Source organism: Epinephelus moara, chromosome 11 (assembly GCF_006386435.1).
Source record: "Epinephelus moara isolate mb chromosome 11, YSFRI_EMoa_1.0, whole genome shotgun sequence".
Taxonomy (NCBI): domain Eukaryota; kingdom Metazoa; phylum Chordata; class Actinopteri; order Perciformes; family Serranidae; genus Epinephelus; species Epinephelus moara.
In genome coordinates this window covers 21,033,906-21,054,506 of record NC_065516.1, presented here as the reverse complement: position 1 = coordinate 21,054,506, position 20,601 = coordinate 21,033,906, and the positions used below count along the sequence as shown (strand labels likewise).

The window sequence follows — 20,601 nt, the reverse complement described above, 5'->3', positions numbered from 1 at the left end:
TCTGAGTCTGGCATGTACCACATTAGGCCTCCATAGGTTTCTCCCCTGAAGCGTGTGAGGTTATCACGCAATCCTGCTGTTGAACAAAAGTGTGTGTACTCCTGTAACCCATAAATATTTAGGTCTATTGTATAAAACTTCTAAATCAGCCTCAATTGCCGTTGTGTCACTAGATATTCTTTTCATTTATTCCTTTCATATCGCACACAATCGCCCTGAGAGGGAAGCAAAGTGATATAGGGAGATTTCTATCGCTTATTCAGTGCTATCAACAGTTGTGTAAGCTGAAATTTGCCCGCATAAAGATGGATCAGTTTTGCTTGGGTCTTGTCCTATTAACAAGAGGCTGGAGGTGGTTTCTCGCTCGCTCTCAGACAATAGAGGCTGAGGAGGAGAGAGCGACGTGGTAATTGATGGCTGTAAAGTGATCTTAATTGTTTGGTGATGGATGCAGGGAGGACACTTACAGAGCCTGACACTTGAGACAAGGCTTCGCATTCCTGCAACCGTCCCGCCACTGTGTCCACCCCGGGCAATGGAGCTGCTCCAGACAACACACACACAAACAGGAAAGAAAAGAATAGCGACAGAGCAGAGCGTGAGACCACAGGAAAAAAAAGACAAATTTATATTTGAACTGTGTTGTGTAACTTACAGGAGATGTCAGGTACGGCTTGCTCAGATATGTGAGGCCTGTGCTCCTCTTCAGATCTGCCGTCGGATAGACTGTCCCCCTGCAACCTAGAGACAACACGTAACACATATAAACTACCGTACACAGTGGCAGTTGAGTGCGTGTAAATCATCCCTGAAAATCTTCAGTTTTTCAGTCACAACACTGCAACGCACGATTGGAAATTGAATCCCAGATCGCAAGAAGACAAGCCCGTCTTTATCAGTCTGAGGTGATGAGACAAAGAGGAAGTGTTTAGTGAGTTTATGATCTGCTCTCCTGCAGAATCTGGGATAGTATCATAAAAAAGACGGACATGGGGGTCAGTTTGGGGGCACAAATCCTATCTGTTCATCGCAGCTTCTCATCCTGCTGAAAGTAAATCTGAAATAGTCCTTAGCATGTTGACATGAAAACAAAGTAATGCATTCACAGACATGTGGTGCATGGATTAAAGTGTACACAGCTCACTTGTCTCAGAGGCGACTTCACTCCGCTTACTGACAAAGCAAAACCGAAAAACTGGCACATGGATTCTGTTTCCCCCTAAATCATTCAGTTACTGCTCTTTATCATGATGTGTTCCAAGCCCCTATAGCTTTTCTTTTTTTTTTTTTTAAGATATCTGTTTGTACTGAAATCGAAGCGGGTCTCAGAGATTTGGCCGTCTCCTTGAGGTACTAAAAGATTTAAGTTTCCCTAAGATAGGAAAGTATACTGTGGGTGAAAGACAAACAGTGATTGAAATACCTTTTCAACGGGAACATAAACACGCTGCCTTTACACTCAAACTAATTCACACACTCCAACATCCGCATGGAATTAAAAAACACTGCATTTATTTTTCTAAAGCATATTTCTGACGACTGTAAATCGCACCATATTAACTGTAATTACACACTACTTAAGCTCCATATGCTTTCGCTGCATGCTATTTCCATGTCATCGGCGCAACCATTAGCTGAAGACAAAGGAAAGCAATCCATGCGCTTTTATGGCGCGGCTGCATTCCGTCACAGCCGCAGGGCCCCTTGGTTTCTACCTCTAAGACGAGGGTAAAAGCAGAACGCAGCTTTTTAAAGTGTATTCTGTTTCTTTCCTTCTTTATACATCCTCCGCCTTGTCTCTCCCTCTCTTTAATGGTCTTTATAAGACCATTAAAAAGTACCCGAGATGACTATCACAAGGCCTTCCCATTCTCTGAACAAAAGCTGCTCGTAGCCGCAAGTCTTGACTACCATTCCCTCAGTGCATTCCTGATATGAAAGCAATTAATTTAATGAGAACTACAAGCCCAGAAGAGGTTTGTGGAGATCTATCCATTTCCATGGACTGCACCGCCAACTCCTCCGGACTGTGCCCAAGATCTGGGATGCGTTTGCACACAGGAGGTTTTGTGGCAGGAGCACATAACCATTAAAAGAACTGATCGGGTGCATGAAGGAGGTGGATGAAATGCTGGTGCGACCACAGCTATAGCCCGAGAGACAGAGACATGCCCACAACACACAGGCCACACGGCACTTTACACTTCAACCGACCAGTGGAGAGGCCAGAGGAAGCGGCGTGTTTCCTGACCTGCCACTGCTTGTTAGGAGCCACACAGGCTGACTGGACTGTTTGGTGGCGCGGACAGTGGCTGGACAGAAGCAAAGGAAAAGGAGAATGATGGAGGACGGTGTCTAAAGGCAGTTATTATGTCATCATGCAATAAAGATAATATACACATATTACTGTTTACATTATACATAATATCTAAACACTATCAGTCTTTTTAAAACAATCATTTTAAAGATTTTGCACATGTTGAAGTGTATGTCCTTGGCCTGTAACATTGCAGGTGGATTGCGAACACAGTAACATACAGGAGTGCTGCTGGAAATTAATAAATGCTCGCTGGGGAGGAACCGAGTTGTCACCTTCACGCTGTGGGTGTGAAAGTACGCGCCACCTCTCCTTGGCGTTGGGTGGCACGTGGTAAAGCCAAGTGGCTCGGGCTCGTATGACCACTTAGACAACTACAGGGAGCGTATACAGTGGGAATGCTTTTAAACAAAAGTTTAATGTGCTGAAAGCTGGACCTCACTGACCCAGAAGAGCTCACATGTGGAAAAAAGGAGCTGCATTCTAATGTGTTTGCCGGAGGGATGATGGGTATGTGAGGAATGCTCGTCCAACTCCGGCCTGTGTTCATAGATCCATACAGGGCCTGGCAACCCTCTAATGTCTTTGTCATATAGTTATAGTTATATGCTATCAGAAAAGATCCACCTGCCTCAATTTCATGTTAAACTAAAATAATTAACCTTACGTTAAAAACTTGAGCGAGGCCACATCTGTACAGTAGTACTGTCTTCAGGTGTGAAACACACTGTGCCACATGTGTTAGTGTTGTCAGGTCAGTCAGTTTAAAGGTTGGCCTCATATTGAGCCATGTTTGAAAGGTGTTTCTGGTAATCTCATCAAGACTGAGTGCTAATGCACACAGTATAAAGTCTCCTTCCCTTACTGCTCCCTGACCTCTGCCTCCACTATCTGCTCACAGAAGCATGCAGTGCATGCAAGGACATGCACGCACGTGTTTCATGAATATGTGTGATACTCCTGATTTCAGAATTACGCGTCACCAGAATAGCACAAAAGGCATACCGTGCATGCAACACTTTTCCAGCTTAGTGATCTGTTTATGGCCCTTGCACTTACCAAAAATGACTACGAAAGACCACGACTCCTACGCCAACAAAACTTGGGGAGGATTTTGTGGTCAGGTTATAGGGGACAAGGCAGGAATTTGGACTGAGCGAGAAGGAGAGACGAAGACAGAGAGGGAGAACAGATGTCTGACATTTCAGTCACAAAAAAAGTGAGCGCGACAGCCAAGAACGGCTCCAGATACAGATGCTGCTTTGCTCCGTCGCTGATCCGACCCGGGGACTCGGTGATAAGCTGAAGGTATAAACTATTTGCTTAAAAACATCCAGTCAATAAACTGGCAGCAAAAAAATTCACTGATACCATTCGTCCTCTGACAACATCCTGTGCGTGGAATGAAACTGATAAGCAGCGTGAATGAAAGAAGAGTAGGAAACAAACAAATTCCAAACCCCAAACAGAGGAGGCCGTGCAGGCAGATGTGTGCATGGCGTCTCATCGAACAGATACCAGTTTATCTCTGACTGGCATCAAGAAAGAGTCCTGCCCACACCTGTCTGTGGTATCACACCCAACACTCAGAAATCTGAGCGCTACACTGATGCTGGGGATCAGAGGGAACAGGAAATGTGTCAGCAGAGAAAAACTGTGATAAAGAAAGAAAGGGTGATAATGGAGACGATTATCAGTGCTCAGGCCGATTTGTGAAAACAAGCAACACCGGAATGCACTTCAGATATGATATTATTCCCCATTCTGAATGTTGAGGTATGCCACCTCTGATACAGCTGCAGAGAGTGGGTGGGGGAATGGATAGGGCACAAGAGGGAGTCATGACCTGGGATAAGAACAGGTTTGGATGATGAAAGGAAATAACTGATTACAGTAATAACCACAACCTTACTGTGGCTAAAATGTATTTGAATTCATATCATTTAAAGCCTTAGAGTGAGCGTTTGACATTTTGCTACATATACATATGTGCTTTCCTGCCGAGAGTGAGATGAGAAGGCTTCTACCGAGGTGCTTGATTTCAGCTTTGAATATTTGTCACCATATTTTATGACATCACCACACAAAAAAAGAAAAAGAAAAACATTTTTTGACCTCACTGAAAATGTTTTTGAAAGCCTAACCGCCAACAAACATGGATTAAGGCATTTTTATTAGAAAGAAAATAATGAGGATGAATTTTGGAAACAATTAGTTCTTCCCATTTTTGTATAAATTTTATTTTTTGGACGTTACAACACTACAAAGTTTTGAAAATGTTTGGAGCACAAAAATCGGAAACAATCCCGCGAAGCCACTAATGAAGCTCTAGCTAAAGTTCAGCATTGTCTGGGTCTGTCAATTGAGTCGTCAGCTGTTTTTCAACTGAGTCACAATCAACCAATAGCACAGCGACACACCTTCTCTGTCAGCCTATCATCTAACTGCTGCTCATTTTAAATATGGTTCTTTCTCTGCCGTAGCTCTTTCTGGCTGCAGTCATGTGCGCCCTCCACCTCCTCATCACCACCTAGTCTTTATGGATTCATCAGCCTCATCCGCCTCAAATCTTCTGTTAAATCTTAATCAGCACAAATCATCTGTTAATCTGCACACTCATATTCTGTATCAAATATTATCTTTACTTCATTCTTCTGTCTCTCCTGCTTGAACTGAAATCTATGGTTGGACCACTGAACTTACCGAGATCCAAACCTTGGAATCCACCAACTCTTTGGCATCGTGACATGAAACAATGGTTTCTTGGTTAAAATAAAAAACCTTCGACCACCAAATTCCAATCAGTTTATTCTTTAGTCCAAGTGGACATTTGTGCCAAATTTGAAGAAATTCCCCTGTGTTCTTGCGATATCACGTTCACAAGAATGTGACCGATTCAAGGTCATGGTGACCTTGGCCTTTGACCACCATAATCTAATCAGTTTGTTGGTGAGTCAAAGAGAATGTTTGTGCCAAATTTGAAGAAATTCCTTGAAGGTGTCTCTTGAGATATTTTGTTGGCAAGAATGAGACAAAGTCACTGTGACCTTGGTCTTTGACCTACAACTACCAAAATCTAATCAGTTCATTGTTTAGTGCAAAGGTACATTTGTGCCACATCGGAAGAAATTCCCTTAAGGAGTTCTTGAGATATCGCATTCACACAAATTAGACAGATGCAAGGTTACATTGAGCTTGACGTCTGACCTATGACCAGAAAGATCTAATCAGTCCATTGTTGAGTCCAAGGACACGTTTGTGCCAAATTTGAGAAATATTCTCTCAAGGTGTTCTTGAGGTATCGCATTCATGAGAATGGGACGACAATAGGACGAGAATGGGACAGACAGACAACCCAGAAATATAATGCCTCCGGCTACCGCCATTGCCAGCATGGACGCATAAAAATGTTCATTTAGAATTCAAATGTCAACATTATGACTGGCACTTTGTACCATTCTGTATAGAGCTTAGATCGGGCCCAAAAAATGGAGCCCGACCCGGCCCGAGCCCGTGCACGTTGTGTCCGGGACCGGCCCGGCCCATCCAATTAACTGTAATTATAGGCCCGAGCCCGATTTAAACCCGGCATTTTTCAATAAGTTGGCTGTTATAATTAAGAGTGCCTGGGCACACACGGTGAGCGCGTTAGTGCCGTGGAAGTCCTGCGAGTGTACTCGCAGGCGCTTGACTGTCCACACAGGCAGCGCATTTCTCCTGCGCTCTCCGCGCCGGTTGAACATCGACTCCACTACATTATTACATAGCCTTAACATTTCATTATCAAATCATAGCTTTAAAAAAAAAAAAAAAAAAAAAAAGTCATATCTGACCAGGCCCGGCCTGGGCCCGTCAGAGGGGAGCGAGGATCCCGGCCCGACCCGGCTTGGGCCCGCAGGCCGGGTCGGGCCGGGCTCGGGCTCAGGCAGAGAATCTAAGCTCTAATTCTGTATAGCCCTTTCTGATTCCACTCTCATGTTCGTCTGGCGTGATTTGCTAAGCCAACCACCTGCTGGCTGTAGTCCCGTATCTATCCAACAAACACAAAAATGGTATCCATCTATTCATCTAACTCCCAGCAAGAAAGCAAATAAGAGAAGTTCTCTGAATGTCAAACTATTCTGTAAAAATCCCTGAAAGAAAATTTTGACTCGACAGAGCTGTGCTGTTTATAAAAACACAATCTCTCTCTAGGGCACCAGATAAGAGAAGGTGGAAACATTTACCTGGCACACCTAGAGCAGATGTTGAGTGTAACTTTGGCCTGCGGTTCAGGCTGATAGGAGCTGCGTCCCTGGCTGAACTTGCTGCCGGATGGAGCCAAGCCCGTCACGCCCTCCATCCGCAGGTCATCCAGGTCCTCTGAGAGGGGAGCCAGCCAAAGAGACGCAAGGAGGGACAGAGCAAGGAGATGGACGAGGGAGAGAAAACAAGGGGGAGAAAGGACAGTCATTAATCATACTTTGGTCTCTCTCTTGTCAATATGATGCCCGGTGATGACAGTGTGCTTAGAGCCAAAGGAGCAAGCAAGCACATCACAGTAAATAAACATTCCCAGCCCAGCCCTGCTGCTGTGCTCGCTCACACACTTTGCACACACATACATCCACAAACAGAAAAAAAGAAACTTGCATCATCAACACAAAACTCTTTGTTATAAGGAGTGATGCGGAGGAGTCGATGACAGCGCCGTATCACAGCCAAACAGAAACAGGAAGGGTACGTTAACAAGTTGAGGGCGAAAGGGGACAAAGAACAATGAAGACGGCGGGGAAAAATGAGCGGTAAGAGGAAGATGGAGAGCTGGAAAGTTGGGTTTTGTCTGATCTCTCCCTGTGTCCTCCAGAGCAAATATTCTCGGAGCACACACACATAGATCCCTCTGAGTCTCTAAAGAAGTCCATATGCATCAGACACGCCAGTATTGTTCATCCTAACCTCTTAGTCTGTCTCTGCTGTCTGCATAGTCACATATGACATGTGCTCACACACACACAAACACACAAAAATAACAGGTGCCGAGGGCCTCTTGACTCTTTTTCTCAAGTTCATGTTAAATAAACTTTCTTCTTGTCCTCCTTCCATATCTGCTTTATCTCATAATACAGCTGTTCCCTATGCGATGAAGTGCTCTCCACATCACAAGTTTGAAGTCTGGATGTGATACAAGACTAAACAAGATCGTCAGCCATCATATCTGAGTACGAAATGTTCAGCATCAAGACACAGATCCATGTTTCTTCAATAGATGCTGCACCAGCATGATGGGGAAAGAAGGCATAAATCACGCCAATAACGAGACTTACGAAAAAACAGCGGTGAAGTCGAATAATATGAAGTCAACGGTTCGTTAAGTGTAACCGAGGATCAAAGGGGAGAGTCTGAATCAGCCAGACCATTTTGGTTTTGACTGCATCCTCAAGAGATAAAAACATATTGCAGTACTTTGCGTGTTATGAGAATGAACAGCGAGTGGGTGTCTGGATTCTTACTTGGTTAAGTGTGCTGGTCAAGCTTTTTAAACACGACTCGAATCACGCACAGCACACTGACCGGTCACCATAACAATATCTGTCCCGTTCCTCCCATCAGACCAGAGGAATTTAGGAGGTCTGCCAACGAGGGGGGTCGCCTTCAGGACATACAGAACATTCTCACCTCTGGCTGCCATTGTTTCTGCTCGTCTGCATACAGTACGCAGCAGCACAGAACGTGAACGTCTCTTCGTATGTGTGTCTGGTTATATGAAACCAACATTGATACTTTTCCCTGAGAGATCACGTTACCTGGCCCCTGGTTTGGGGGGAAAAATGGGCCTCACACATTGAAAGAGGAGAATGCATGACTAATCACCTGGATTAGATTGGATGACACTTGCTCATGAGAACTCTCTCCCTCCATCCATCAGCGTGGCACAGAGCCAGAAAATCTCACCTGTCTCCTCCGGGTGTCAGAAAATCATTCTGATGAGACACCTAAATGCAGTGTTTCAATCTAATCCACTCATTCGTGACTTTACCCTGAGACGAGACACTAAGCTGAGGCTTGTGTTAATTGATTCTTAGTTTAGTTCATTCAATACAGAAGCCCACTTCTGCAAGTGTGATGAAAAAAAGATCCTGAAAGTCATTATAACGAGAAACTTTCTTGAAACAATAACTTGGTGTCTCAAAGTAATGAGTTACTTATCTCAAAGTAATGAGTCAAGAGTCTCAGTCTAATAACAGTGTCATTTCTCATCATTTTAAGAAACTTTCTCGAAAAAAGGAACTTTCGTAAAATAATGACTTTGTATCTCAAAATAATGACAAAAAAGTGTTTTAAGACTGTGGATCAGAGGTCGTGGAGTAACATTACCAGAAGTTGTCTTTTGACATTAAATTTGTTTGGGATGTCCTTATAATGACAACTTGACATTAACCAGGATGACATTACCAGAGGATGTCATTGTCATGACAACTTGACATTTACAAGAAATGCACCTCTTTTTGTGTTTATGACAAGTTGACATAATGATTGATACAAAGACATCTTCTGGTAATGTCATCCTGGTTATGTACTGGGAAAGTCAAGTTGTCATAATAAGGACATCCCAAACAAATTTAATGTTAACTTGTCATGACAAAGGCAACTTCTGGTAATGTCACTTTAATTAATGTCAAGTTGTCATAATCAAGACAACCCAAACAATGTCAACTTGTCATTACAAAAACCGAATGACACTTAATGATAGCAGTCATAAACGTTTATGACATGCACATAATGTTTATGACAAGTTCATGACAGTGTCATCATGTCACCCTTATGTAGATACCTTCAAGTAAAGTGTTAGCAACATTTCTCATTATTATGAGATATTAAATTATCTTAAGATACAAAATTATCATATTGAGAGAGTTTCTCAATATTTGAGATATAAACTCATTATTTCAGACATCAAGTTATCATTGTGAGAATGTCATTATTTTGAGATGCTAAGTCATTATCTTGAGGAACTAACTCGTTATTTAGAGGTTTCTCTCTTTTGTCGGATATACTAACTGATTATTCAAGAAAGCACATCATTTTGAGAAGGTTTCTCTTTATTTTGAAGAAGTTTCTCATTATTATGAAACACAAAGTCATTGTTTTAAGTTACTAAATCATTATTTTAACAAAGTTTCTCAATACTCAAGACATGAACTCATTATTTTGAGACACCACATCATTATTTTGAGAACGTTTGTAATTATTTTGAGGTACTAACTTGTTTTCTTGAGAAGGATCTTCTCTTTTTTGGAGATGCTAAGTGATTATTTAAAAAGCAAGTCATTTTTCTTCACTGTTAAGTCATTATTTTGAGACAGTTTGTCATTAATTTGAGATGCTAAGTCATTATTTTGAGGCACTAACTTGTTTTTGAGGTTTCTCTCATTATTTTGAGATACTAACTGATTATTCAAGAAAGCAAGTAATTGTTTTGAGATTCTAACTCATTATTTTGAGAACACTTCTTATTGTATGATGTTACAGAAATAGGCTTCTTTAATTCATAAACCACAATGCATAAGCAAAAATAATAGGAATAGATGAATGTGCATTTTCTTGCATGTTTAAAAAGTATCTTAGTGTGTTTTTAGCCACAATCATGGTGTGGCTCTCTGGACGATTTTACCACTTTGGTCCATATATAAATATCTCAACAGCTATTAGAGAGAATTACTATGAGTTTCATGGTCCATTCATGGTCCCCTGAGGGACTGACTTTACTGACTTTGGTGATCCTCTGTCTTTTCCTCTAACTCCACATACAGGTTGTATCTTTGAGTCAAATCTGAATGTCAAAACACCCTGTTGATACAGATACAGATACAGTACATTTACATGTAGAGAGTTAACAAAACTTCTACCAATAATTAACTTTTATTGTAGTTAAGTTTTTATAAAAGAAAACATTGATTTTTTTTTTTATTTGAAAATGTTGTTATTATCCCAAGTGTCTCAAAATTACATGAGAACAGGCCTTTGACCACTTTCAATTGAGTTTAATCAGCCTTAATGCCATCAGACTGACAATTGTTATCATAATGTACTCTTACTACAGTTGTTCTGACTTTATTACAGTATCGAACACCAAAAACTGCATCAAGACATTTAATGAAGTCTGGAAGGTTCCTGCTTTTCTTACATTTTCAGTTGAGGCCATTTAAGTGTTGTTTAAACGTTTTGAGGAGGACAGATACATTCCAGTAATACCCTTAAGCAAGGCAATATTAAATGTCCCATTCATCACGGTATGTATTGGAGGGGGTGGGGACAGAGACAGCCACCAGCGATTTGGGCAATTTGCTGGTCGTGGGAACTGCTCGAGTCTGGGCCTTCACCTTTTCCTCTTTTCTCTTCATCCAATCCCACTTCTAACCATTTCCCTTCTTTTGGCGACTGACTGATGTGGCATGCCAGATTTTCTCTGGGTCAAAGCCTGTGATACAAATCATTACTTGACACTTGGAAACATTCACTTGCGAGGCTGCAGCTCGCATTGGAATAGCAAAAGAATAACAGCGAGCGGCTCTGACCCTGAAAGAGAACATGACCCCAGTGTACACAGCTGCTTGTCACCTCAACTCCCGCTTTGTCTTTTGGACGTGTTGCCTTCTGGTCAATATAAAGTGACAATAATGGAGAGAAAGACCTCAGTGTCTGAGGGGAAGTGAAAGCTAATCTCAGACACTCAAAGGTCACTGAGGTAAACAAAGGCTTTTGTCTGGAGTGCGTCCTGTACAGAAAACAGATGAGACTGTGTCTGAATGTAGCAGAAGTTGAAAAGCGTAACAGAGCGTTTTAACATTTCGTTCTGAAGCAATTTGTTTCATACTTGAGAGGAGAGAAGAGCATGTCCCTGTAATATCAAGTCTCAGATACAGAGAGAGAAAAGAGTAACTCCTAGTCAGCCTAACTGGTTTTTGCATGCATATGCTTGTTTGTGGAAACAGATGAGTTAATAGAAAATGTCTGCATTTACTGTATGGTGCACTGTTGCTGCTCACTACCCATACGTTAAATCTGCTTGTCTTTCCGAGCGTAGGCTTCGGGAGTAAGCGCAGCGATTCATTTGCACTACAGCAGTCTGCATCTCAGCCGTGTCAGCCCTCCATGAGGCAGAATCCAGCTCCGAACTTTCTGCTGGGCAGGCAGAGGTGACAGATTTCTGCGTTGACACCACTCTCTGAGGAGGGCCTGAGTGTGGAGTGTTAAAGTGATAAATGTGTATCAGACGAGTTGGGGTTTGGGTGTTAGCGTTGTAAATGACTGCTTTTACATGCACAGAACTATTCTGACGCAAATACTCCCACTGCATCATCCTGATGACTAGAAACCCGAATATGACCGCAGAAATAGTTTCTTACTGGTGGGGAAAATTGATTTTTGTGGTCTCAAACAAACAGGAAAAATATTTCCTAACAGAGTGCACCATTAAAAGGATATTTTGCTAATTTTCAGCCATCTTTGTATCATCACAATGTGGGCAGCGTGTGTAAATGAACTATGGTGAACTTTCTTTCATCTCACCAGCGCTCAGATCTCCCTGGCAATGCTGGCTCCAGGGCTGTTGTGTGCATTTTTGTATGCTTGCAACCACAGGCATAAAGAGTATAGAGGTGAATCAAGAGAGAGACCCACCACTCTCTCTTTCTCAAACTCAGACCAAGGTAAGATTAAATTAGAAAACTAGGCAGTGCTGATCAAATATGAACCAAGATTGTGTTACTGTGTTGCCTATGTCTCACCTTCAGAAACAGTTCAGCTCAATGTTCAACTGTATTTTGAGATTGTTTGTTACCGCAATGCCGCGATGTCTGCAATATTGCTCCCTGTGTCAAATCAGCCAAGCTCGCACTACATCACTCACCAGTTGGAATGTCTATTGGTCCAGCGCAGTACAGTGTGTTCTGATAGTTGTAGGTTTTCTACCTCTTGAGCAAAAGCGAATGCCACAGACCTTTTCCTGTTTTCTCACATAGCACGTACTTCATAAGTGTTTGTGTCTTCCTACTGCATAGATATCCCAGTTTTATGAAAAGACCATCTTTCCAGTAGTGAAATACTTTCAAATGATCCTGAATCAACTGTATAAACTAGACTTCTAACAAACGAACTTTTAACCTCGACACCTAACTGTCTTTTCATGTGCGACTTCCCAAATCCGTGCTCACTCACAAGATTTAGTGTGTCTAAGTATTATTTTCTCTTTCGTGTCTGCTTAGTCAAACACATATGACTGAGTGCATACTCTCCAGGTTCACAATAGAACCCGGCGTGCCTCCCACACAATACCACCATGATAAGTTTACAGTGCGTCTCCCATGAGACCAGCTTACCCTGAGACCATGACAGCCTCACAGGCCTCTGTCTAGACACAACAAACGTCTGTCCACACTCGCCCGTTTGTCAGCCCGTCACATTTCCACTCCCTGGGCACCGGGGCAGCCATGCGTGCTCCCCCTGTCTAACGATGAGACATGGCAGATAAATAAAATGGCTCTGCACTGGGGGGTAGGTGCGGGGAAAGGGGGGGGGGAAATGGAAACTATTCGAGCGATGCAATCCCAACAAAAGGCCTGAGCAACGAGGAATTCCGTGCCGCAATCACTCACTCACAGTAAAGCCAGAAAGGAGCGGAGCCGGGCGAGCAGATAAAGTGTTTGTGTGCGCCTCGCTCCAAGTTTCCATGTAATTTAATGTTGTTTAGACAGCGACGGACTGACTGGCTCTTTGCTGCTCTTCATAGGGCTGAGAACAGAGCTGAAGTCGTAATTAGCGCACTGGCTTCACAAATAACTTAATATACACCTTCATGAATGAGTCGTTGACAGATGCATGGGGGGGGAATCATCTAACGCACTACCCCACACATGGAGCAAGGAGACACGCACACACTTCATCATCCTCCACATCGGATCCATGGCATTTCATCAAGTGCTGTGAGTTATGGTGTCTCAGCTCAAGTGAAATAATTGAATTTTCCATTCTTTCATGAGCAGTGACAGAGTCCCACCACATTACACTGGGCCGTAATTAATAGTCTTTAAGTGATAGACGCCTTGTACAGTCAAAAGCTCCACACACACACACACAGAGACCCACATGTGTGAGCAACGTACTTGATATAGATAAAAAGGCACACAGCACATACTCAACCCCGACGCATACAGTGACACTTGCAGACCTCACACTTGCGTTGCCCTCACACATACAACCAGCATTTGCTTTTCATTAAGCCTCGAGCACCAAAGCCTCCACTCGGCGGTTAGTCGTCACACAGACATCTTTTGATGTGAGTCGCGGCAGAGACGCATTTGTTTGGCTTTGTAATAAAAACAATATTCCAACTTACATTTCATAATTATGTCTCGGCTTTCAATAGCACCCTCCTCCCCTCCTGGCCTAAAAATATGCCTGTTAGGCTCCACGGCTCCGAATGCGGCAGTAAAAACCCTGATCAGAATCAGATGGGGACACACATGAGCAGGGGAACATCACAGGTCTGAGGTCTGTGGAAAGTCTTATCGCAGACCTCGGTGCAAACCTCCTTTTAACTCGCTTTCTAACCGCAAATATTACAGACATCAGGACGTATGATGAATTGATGCATTACGCTGCCAGCCATTGTAGTTGGAAAAGCGACATGAGCTGTCCTGTGTGTTGGAAATCTCAAAATGAATCTCAGTTTGTTGCTAAATATGTGGTTTTAAGAAGATATTTATTTAAATGTATTATGCAAAAATACATCAAGACTGCCAGGATCAAGGCTGCCACCTGCAGTTCAAAATGATGACTTTAATCACTTCTAAAATAATTAAATGATTCATCAAACTGGAATGTGCCTGTGCAAAAAGGGTGCAGAGAAATCTTGATGATAGAAGAGCCATTTAATTTTCATAACACAAACAAGTCTGACATGATTTATGGGACGATATTTTACGAGCAATTCTCCTCTTTGAGTTTAGATGTCTATATTTCTCTTGGAGATCACCATCTCCCTGCTTGTTTGTGATAAACACATAGATACAGCAGCACACACAAGGCGTACAGCTCCACAAACACACACCAACTACTGATTACACACCAATTACTGCATAATGACACAAGTCTATAACTCACTTGTCTATTTCTGTCTTAAATCTTAATCTTGCAGCGGAGAGGAGCCACAGAGCGATGATGTAACTTCATTTATTTTACACTTTTATTCTTGAAAGCTGCACACAGCACTGCTGGGGGAGCCTTCGCCGATTAACCTATGATAACACGATGCTTCCATACACACAAGTCCTTTATCTGTCATTCTAGATAACAATGCTAAACACAGATATCATCCTTGTGTGTCTATCTATCATCTCTTGCTTCTGTCTGGTTACAGTAGCCACAATACAGCGTCATTGTGTCCATTCAGCTCCTTTCCATTCAGATAATCTGCTCAGTTCATCTACAGCAGAGATACGTACACCGGCTGGTATTAGGCCACGCTCTGCGTAATGACTACTGCTAGATTTATGGTATGATCACAGCAGTCTACTTGCCTATTGGTAATTGCTTCCAGTAATACCACCGTAATACCGCAGCAATTTGCCTCTCGATTAACGTATCCATCGGCACCATGGAGACTTTTACAGGCGTCAAATTGGGCGCAGTTAAGACTTTTACTGGCAACTTTTTTTTCACCGTCAGGCCGGCGAAACCTTCAGAGGTGAGCCCGGCCCTTTCAAGCTTCCACTTCAAGTGAAAGATTTAGTGCTGAAGCAGCTCACACCACTGACATGTATGTTCTCATCCACCTCCTCCTCCTCCTGCTTCTCTCCATGCACCATAATGATACTGAGCTCTATCTGGCAGAGAGGGAGCTAATTTTACAGTTTTACAGTATATTAGGTATTTCCAACAACGCATACTATTTTATGAGCTCATTATACGTTTAATATATACGATTTTAATCTGTTAATCAGCACGGTAACTTGTAAAGCTGTCAAACAGTGCAGCAAAAAACAGTAAGCAAAATGGTTTTATTATTCAACTTGCAATGTAACTTGTAGAAAGTGTGCATCATCCTGCGTGTGTCTGAGTGGACTGCCGTGTTAACATGGCTAAGAGCTGTCTCTTTGTCCTCTGCCTTAGGCCAACATTCAGACTGCCAGAGTTAGCAGACAAGGCACGCACTTCCTGACGCCAGCACCAGCACCAGCAACACACACACACACACATGCACCCATCGCCCCCATTGCCCCCTTCATCCTCGCCCAAACACCCAAAGACACAACAGTTGCCCTAGAAACAATGTAAACCAACAACAACAGTCTACAGCCATGCTAGCAGCTCTGGGAGGCTGCACTTGGCAGTGGTGGGTAGCAACATTACATGTACTTGAGTAGTTTTTAAATGTACTTTTAAGAGTAGCTGATTTGCAGAGTGTTTTTCCTCTTGCTAAAGTACATTTGAAATAAAATATATGTACATCTACTCCACTACACTGGACTACACACTTGTCACACACATGACAGCGATTGTCAGACAGCAAGAGATAAGATAGCCGACTAGCAAATCATAGCAATGGTTGTTTTAGACACTGAAGGCATGTACACACACATATTATTATAAAAACAACTAAGCTGACCAAAGTGCTGTACAGACTGGAGCAGGTAGAATTACAACAGTCAATGAAGGAGACAGATCTAACAGGGAGGGGGGATGCTGTTTCACAGTGTAGGAGCTGCAACAGCAAAGGCGCAGTCACCCTTGAGCTTAGGTTTAGATCCCAGGACAGCCAGGAGCCCCACGTCAGTCGACCTGAGGGACCTTGAGATTGAATGATTATAACTGAAGTTGATGTGAATGTCATTAGTTTTGCAGGTATTTGGTCATAAAGCAAAATACTGGACGATACTGAGGTAGTAGATGTTGAGATGTTTCACAAGACTGGTGGCGCTAGATTAAAAGTTAAGGGTACACTGCCTTTTTTTCCCAAGAGTGTTCTGCCTCAGCCCAAGGATTTTGAGGGGGTTATTCGTAATAATCGTCACAACAAATATTTGTCATTCCTATCTGCCATGAAGCTAATAATAACAGCGTTGCTCTTTGACCACAGAAAGTCATTTAGCAGGACTAAGTAAATGTTCAGGCCTCTATGAGTTGAAAGGCTAAGACTTTAATCACCCTCTGAGGCACGGGGGTCTACATGCGGTAGATGACCTCTTAACATGGAACATTTTTTTTACTTAAGTTTCAGGGTGGTAAAGATTGGCTCACTTCCCCTCACCTACTCAACTTTGTGTTTTAAAAAAAACGGAGCTCTTGTATCGCTCTGCATACTCTGCTTGATCAAGGAAGATATAACATCCTCGAACAAAAGAGCCACACACAGGCATTGTAACCCATCCAGCAGACACTGCTTTATTCTGCGTGTATCAAAGATCAGACATAGCTTCATCATGCCCTCATCCTGTCCCCATCAAATCCTCACTGTCACCGTGAATCAGTGAGAGTGGGTAACGCTACTCTCACGTCCTCCTCTCCTGTTTCAGGAATCATGCCAAAGTGGGTCGACATACTAAAAGGGTCTGTCTGATTGCTGCAGTGTGAATGTTGCTCACAGAGAATCTTTGTTACTTTCTGCAATATAGGTGTGTGTGCATGTGAAATGAAAGTTTACAACCCTCCAACAAGATCTCTAGTTTGAAAGTAATGTCTGACAGTGTCTACCAAACAAAACTAAACAATTCTTGACTTAGCAACACATCTGTGAGTGACACAATCGCTACAATAAATGTTAGCACTCCATGTTTCTGCAAACCACAGATACACTGCATTTTACACCATAAAAACACCTGGGTTTGGTGGCTCAAATGCCGCTGGAAATGCTGCTGGAAACGCTGCTGGAAACGCTGTGTTGTGTCAGTGGTGAGCAGCTTGGCAGCCGTCTTGTGTCACTTAAAAACACCTGGGTTTGGTGGCTCAAAAGCCACTGGAAACACAGCTGGAAACACCAGTGAAAAGGTTGCAATGTGTCGCTAAAAAACACCCGAAATCTGTGGCACAAATGATGCTGGAAACACAGCTGGAAATGCTGTGATGTGTCAGTGCTGAACAGCTTGGCAGCCATCTTGTGTCACTAAAAAACACCAGGGTTGGAAACAGCAGTGAAGAGATTGCAATGTGTTGCTAAAAAACACCTGCAAAAACTGTGGTTTAAATGATGCTGGAAACGCAGCTGGAAACACTGCAGTGTGTCAGTGGTGAGCAGCTTGGCAGCCATTTCGTGTCACTAAAAAAACACCTGGGTTCGATGGCTCAAACACCACTGGAAACACAGCTGGAAACACCGGTGGAAAGGTTGCAATGTGACACTAAAAACACCCAAATTCAGTGGCTCAAAAGCCGCTGGAAACACAGCTGGAAATGCCATAATGTGTCATTGGTGAGTAGCTTGGCAGCCATCTTGTGCCACTAAAAAACACCTGGGTTCGGTGGCTCAAACGCCACTGGAAACAACGCTGGAAACACTGCAATGTGTCACTAAAAACACCCAAATTCAGTGGCTCAAATGACGCTGGAAAAGCTGCTAGAAACGGCATTATGTCTCGCCAAAAAACCTGTCTTTCATGGCCCTAACGCTTCTGGATATGCTAATGAACAACAGGTTATGTTGTTTGCTGGTCTCAATCTGCAACTTGGCAGCCTTCTGGCCTAGTTGTCACTCCATCCACCATCCCCTCCACCTCCTGATGACAGAATCAGCTCATATACCAATATCAGAACTACATCACTTTAGAAATGTTGATATGATATGTATGAAACAGCAGGAATGTACAATGCCAACATTTTATTCTGCTGACTGGGCTGTTAAGGAGCCTCAAAGAGCCTTAAATAGAGTACAAATAGAGAAAAAATAAAGCTTAATAATCATGTTATAATTTGACTCTATCACACCTTGAGAGAGTCTGAGTTTATGATGCTAAAGATGACAATATACAACGTTTATTGTGAAAAAAGATGATAAGTGCCCACAGCAAGTAAATAACACTTACTTTATACACGTATTCACAAAAGCAGGTTTTGAGAATTCACAGGGTATGTCTCTGAAATGGAATACTTCCACCAAGGATGACGAGACCAGTAACTTTACAGCAGGGAACTGGCTAACTCGTCTCATTAACTCACCATAAAATAACACTGCAAGGCCAAAAACAGGGTGTTTCTCCCCACACACTGAACTCAGCTTGTTTCTTATTTCAGATCAGTATAAAACTGTGGTCTCACCGCCCAGCGAAAGCTCGAATCTTGACATTTTCCATGGCTTTGCAAGAACATGTGAGTCATGATCCTTTTCAGTATGGTTTTGACTGTGGCAAATATTAAGCACACAACTAATGAAAACAACAGGGAAAACACAGTGCCATCCCCGAGAGCAGCTACAGAATCAATAAGACTTAGCCCCTAAGCTGATTTTATTTTCTCTTTTTGGAACAATCCGAACAAAACAAATCAACCTTAAGCCATGTCTTTGGTTTTTATAATTGCATTCAATCTGTACAACCTTGGCTAGCAGCGCTGTAAACCATTCCAAGAGGATTTTATTATTCTATAAGCTCCTTATCCAGGTGCTGGCAAAAAGACACCCAGTCTGGAAAACCCTTCTGCTCAGTATGGAAATGGAGATTAGCTGCTAACTTTCTTTGTATCTTCTAAGCCTGCTTTTATTACGCATCTTACTCTCTAGTAGATGCTGTAGTTGTTAGACAGAAACCAGTGCTCCTTTCCTGCCTCCCAGTGGATATTATGTAATATGTTTAGAGCTCACCGTGGCTCTGAACTCTCCTCACCTCGTCCTCCAGAGGTTTGGACACGTGAATACGACATCCACTATGGCAAGCCGTTTTAACATTTAATCGCTAGACTGGATATTCATTACTGATATCTGCAACATAATTTTGCCTAGTCAAAACTCTTATTCAAGATATCTGTAATTACATTTTGACTAGTCAAAACTCTAATTACAGATATCTGTAATTCAGTTTTGACTAGTAAGATTCAAACTATTTTTGCCATTCATGTGTATGGGGTTTGTCATTATAGATATCTCCAATGTAGTTGCGGATATCTGTAACTGAATTGTGGATATCTGTAATTCCAGTTTGAGATATCTACAATTTAATTTTGACTAGTCATAATTCAAGTTCAAGATATCTTTAATTATCATCAATTGAAGATATCTACATGGTCCTTTCTAGATATCTTGAATTGAGTTTCAGATAGTCAGAATGACGTTGTAGATATCCTGAAATCGAATTATGACTAGTCAAAATGACGTTGTAGATATCTGCAACTGAATTATGACTAGTCAAAATGACGTTGATATCTCAAACTGGAATTATAGTCATAATGTAATTGGAGATATCTATAATGACAAACCCCATACACATGAATGGCAAAAATAGTTTGAATCTTACTAGTCAAAACTGAATTACAGATATCTGTAACTGTAGTTTTGACTAGTCAGAATGACGTTATAGATATCTTCAATTAAAATTCATACTAGTCACAATGACATTACTACTAGTCAAAATGACGTTGTTGATATCTATAATGGTAATTCCGGATAGTCAAACTTAGCAATTAAATGTTTAAACGGCTTGCCATACATCCACACACCATGGGACCTGCTCATTTCGTGCTGATGTAATTGCTCTCATTTGAGTGGTGTGGATTTCTCTGTACACTCGTATTCAGCACAACAAGGATGCCAATTAGCAGGTGTGATGAAGGAAGCTCTGCTTAGCTGATAATACAACAACAACTGATGTGCACTGTATGTTTCTTTGAGACGAGTGTCTTTAATCAGAATCTTACAGCACAAGACTGCAGTATACCAAACACTGCATATGTGTGAAGAAAAAGATGTGAAGATATTTGTAGGTATATGAAAGTGAATGAGAGTGCCTTTGGTTTAAAGGGGAAAAGTTTAAAATGTGTTTGATAGTCAACTTTGCTAAATTCTTCACAGCTCTTTAAAATAAAACCTGTGTTAGAAATTCACTGGATTTCAAAATAAAAGTTGTTTTTTAAAAACTTAACACGTTCTTGAGTTACTTTTGGAGCATGAACCACCAGTTGGGAACCACTGGTGTAAAGTATTAACACCTATGCGTACTTGTCTGGCAGTTTACTTTAATTCAAATGCTCATCTGACACTCTAAATCAGTGATACTCAATTTACGGCCTGTGGGCCAAATGTGGCTCGCAATAGGGTGCCA

General features: G+C 42.1%; 1 protein-coding gene across 2 annotated transcripts in view; it reads right to left on the bottom strand.

Annotated features, from left to right (window-relative positions):
* The window catches only part of c11h8orf34 (chromosome 11 C8orf34 homolog), an 84,518-nt gene that overhangs the window by 28,309 nt on the left and 35,608 nt on the right, over positions 1-20,601 (bottom strand). For both annotated transcript variants that reach the window (XM_050056720.1, XM_050056721.1), the window contains exons 8-10: positions 6,544-6,679; positions 656-741; positions 468-541 (exon numbers count right to left, since the gene is read on the bottom strand). In XM_050056720.1, the coding sequence (XP_049912677.1) occupies positions 468-541; positions 656-741; positions 6,544-6,679 (296 nt within the window). The remainder of the gene's footprint in view (positions 1-467; positions 542-655; positions 742-6,543; positions 6,680-20,601) is intronic.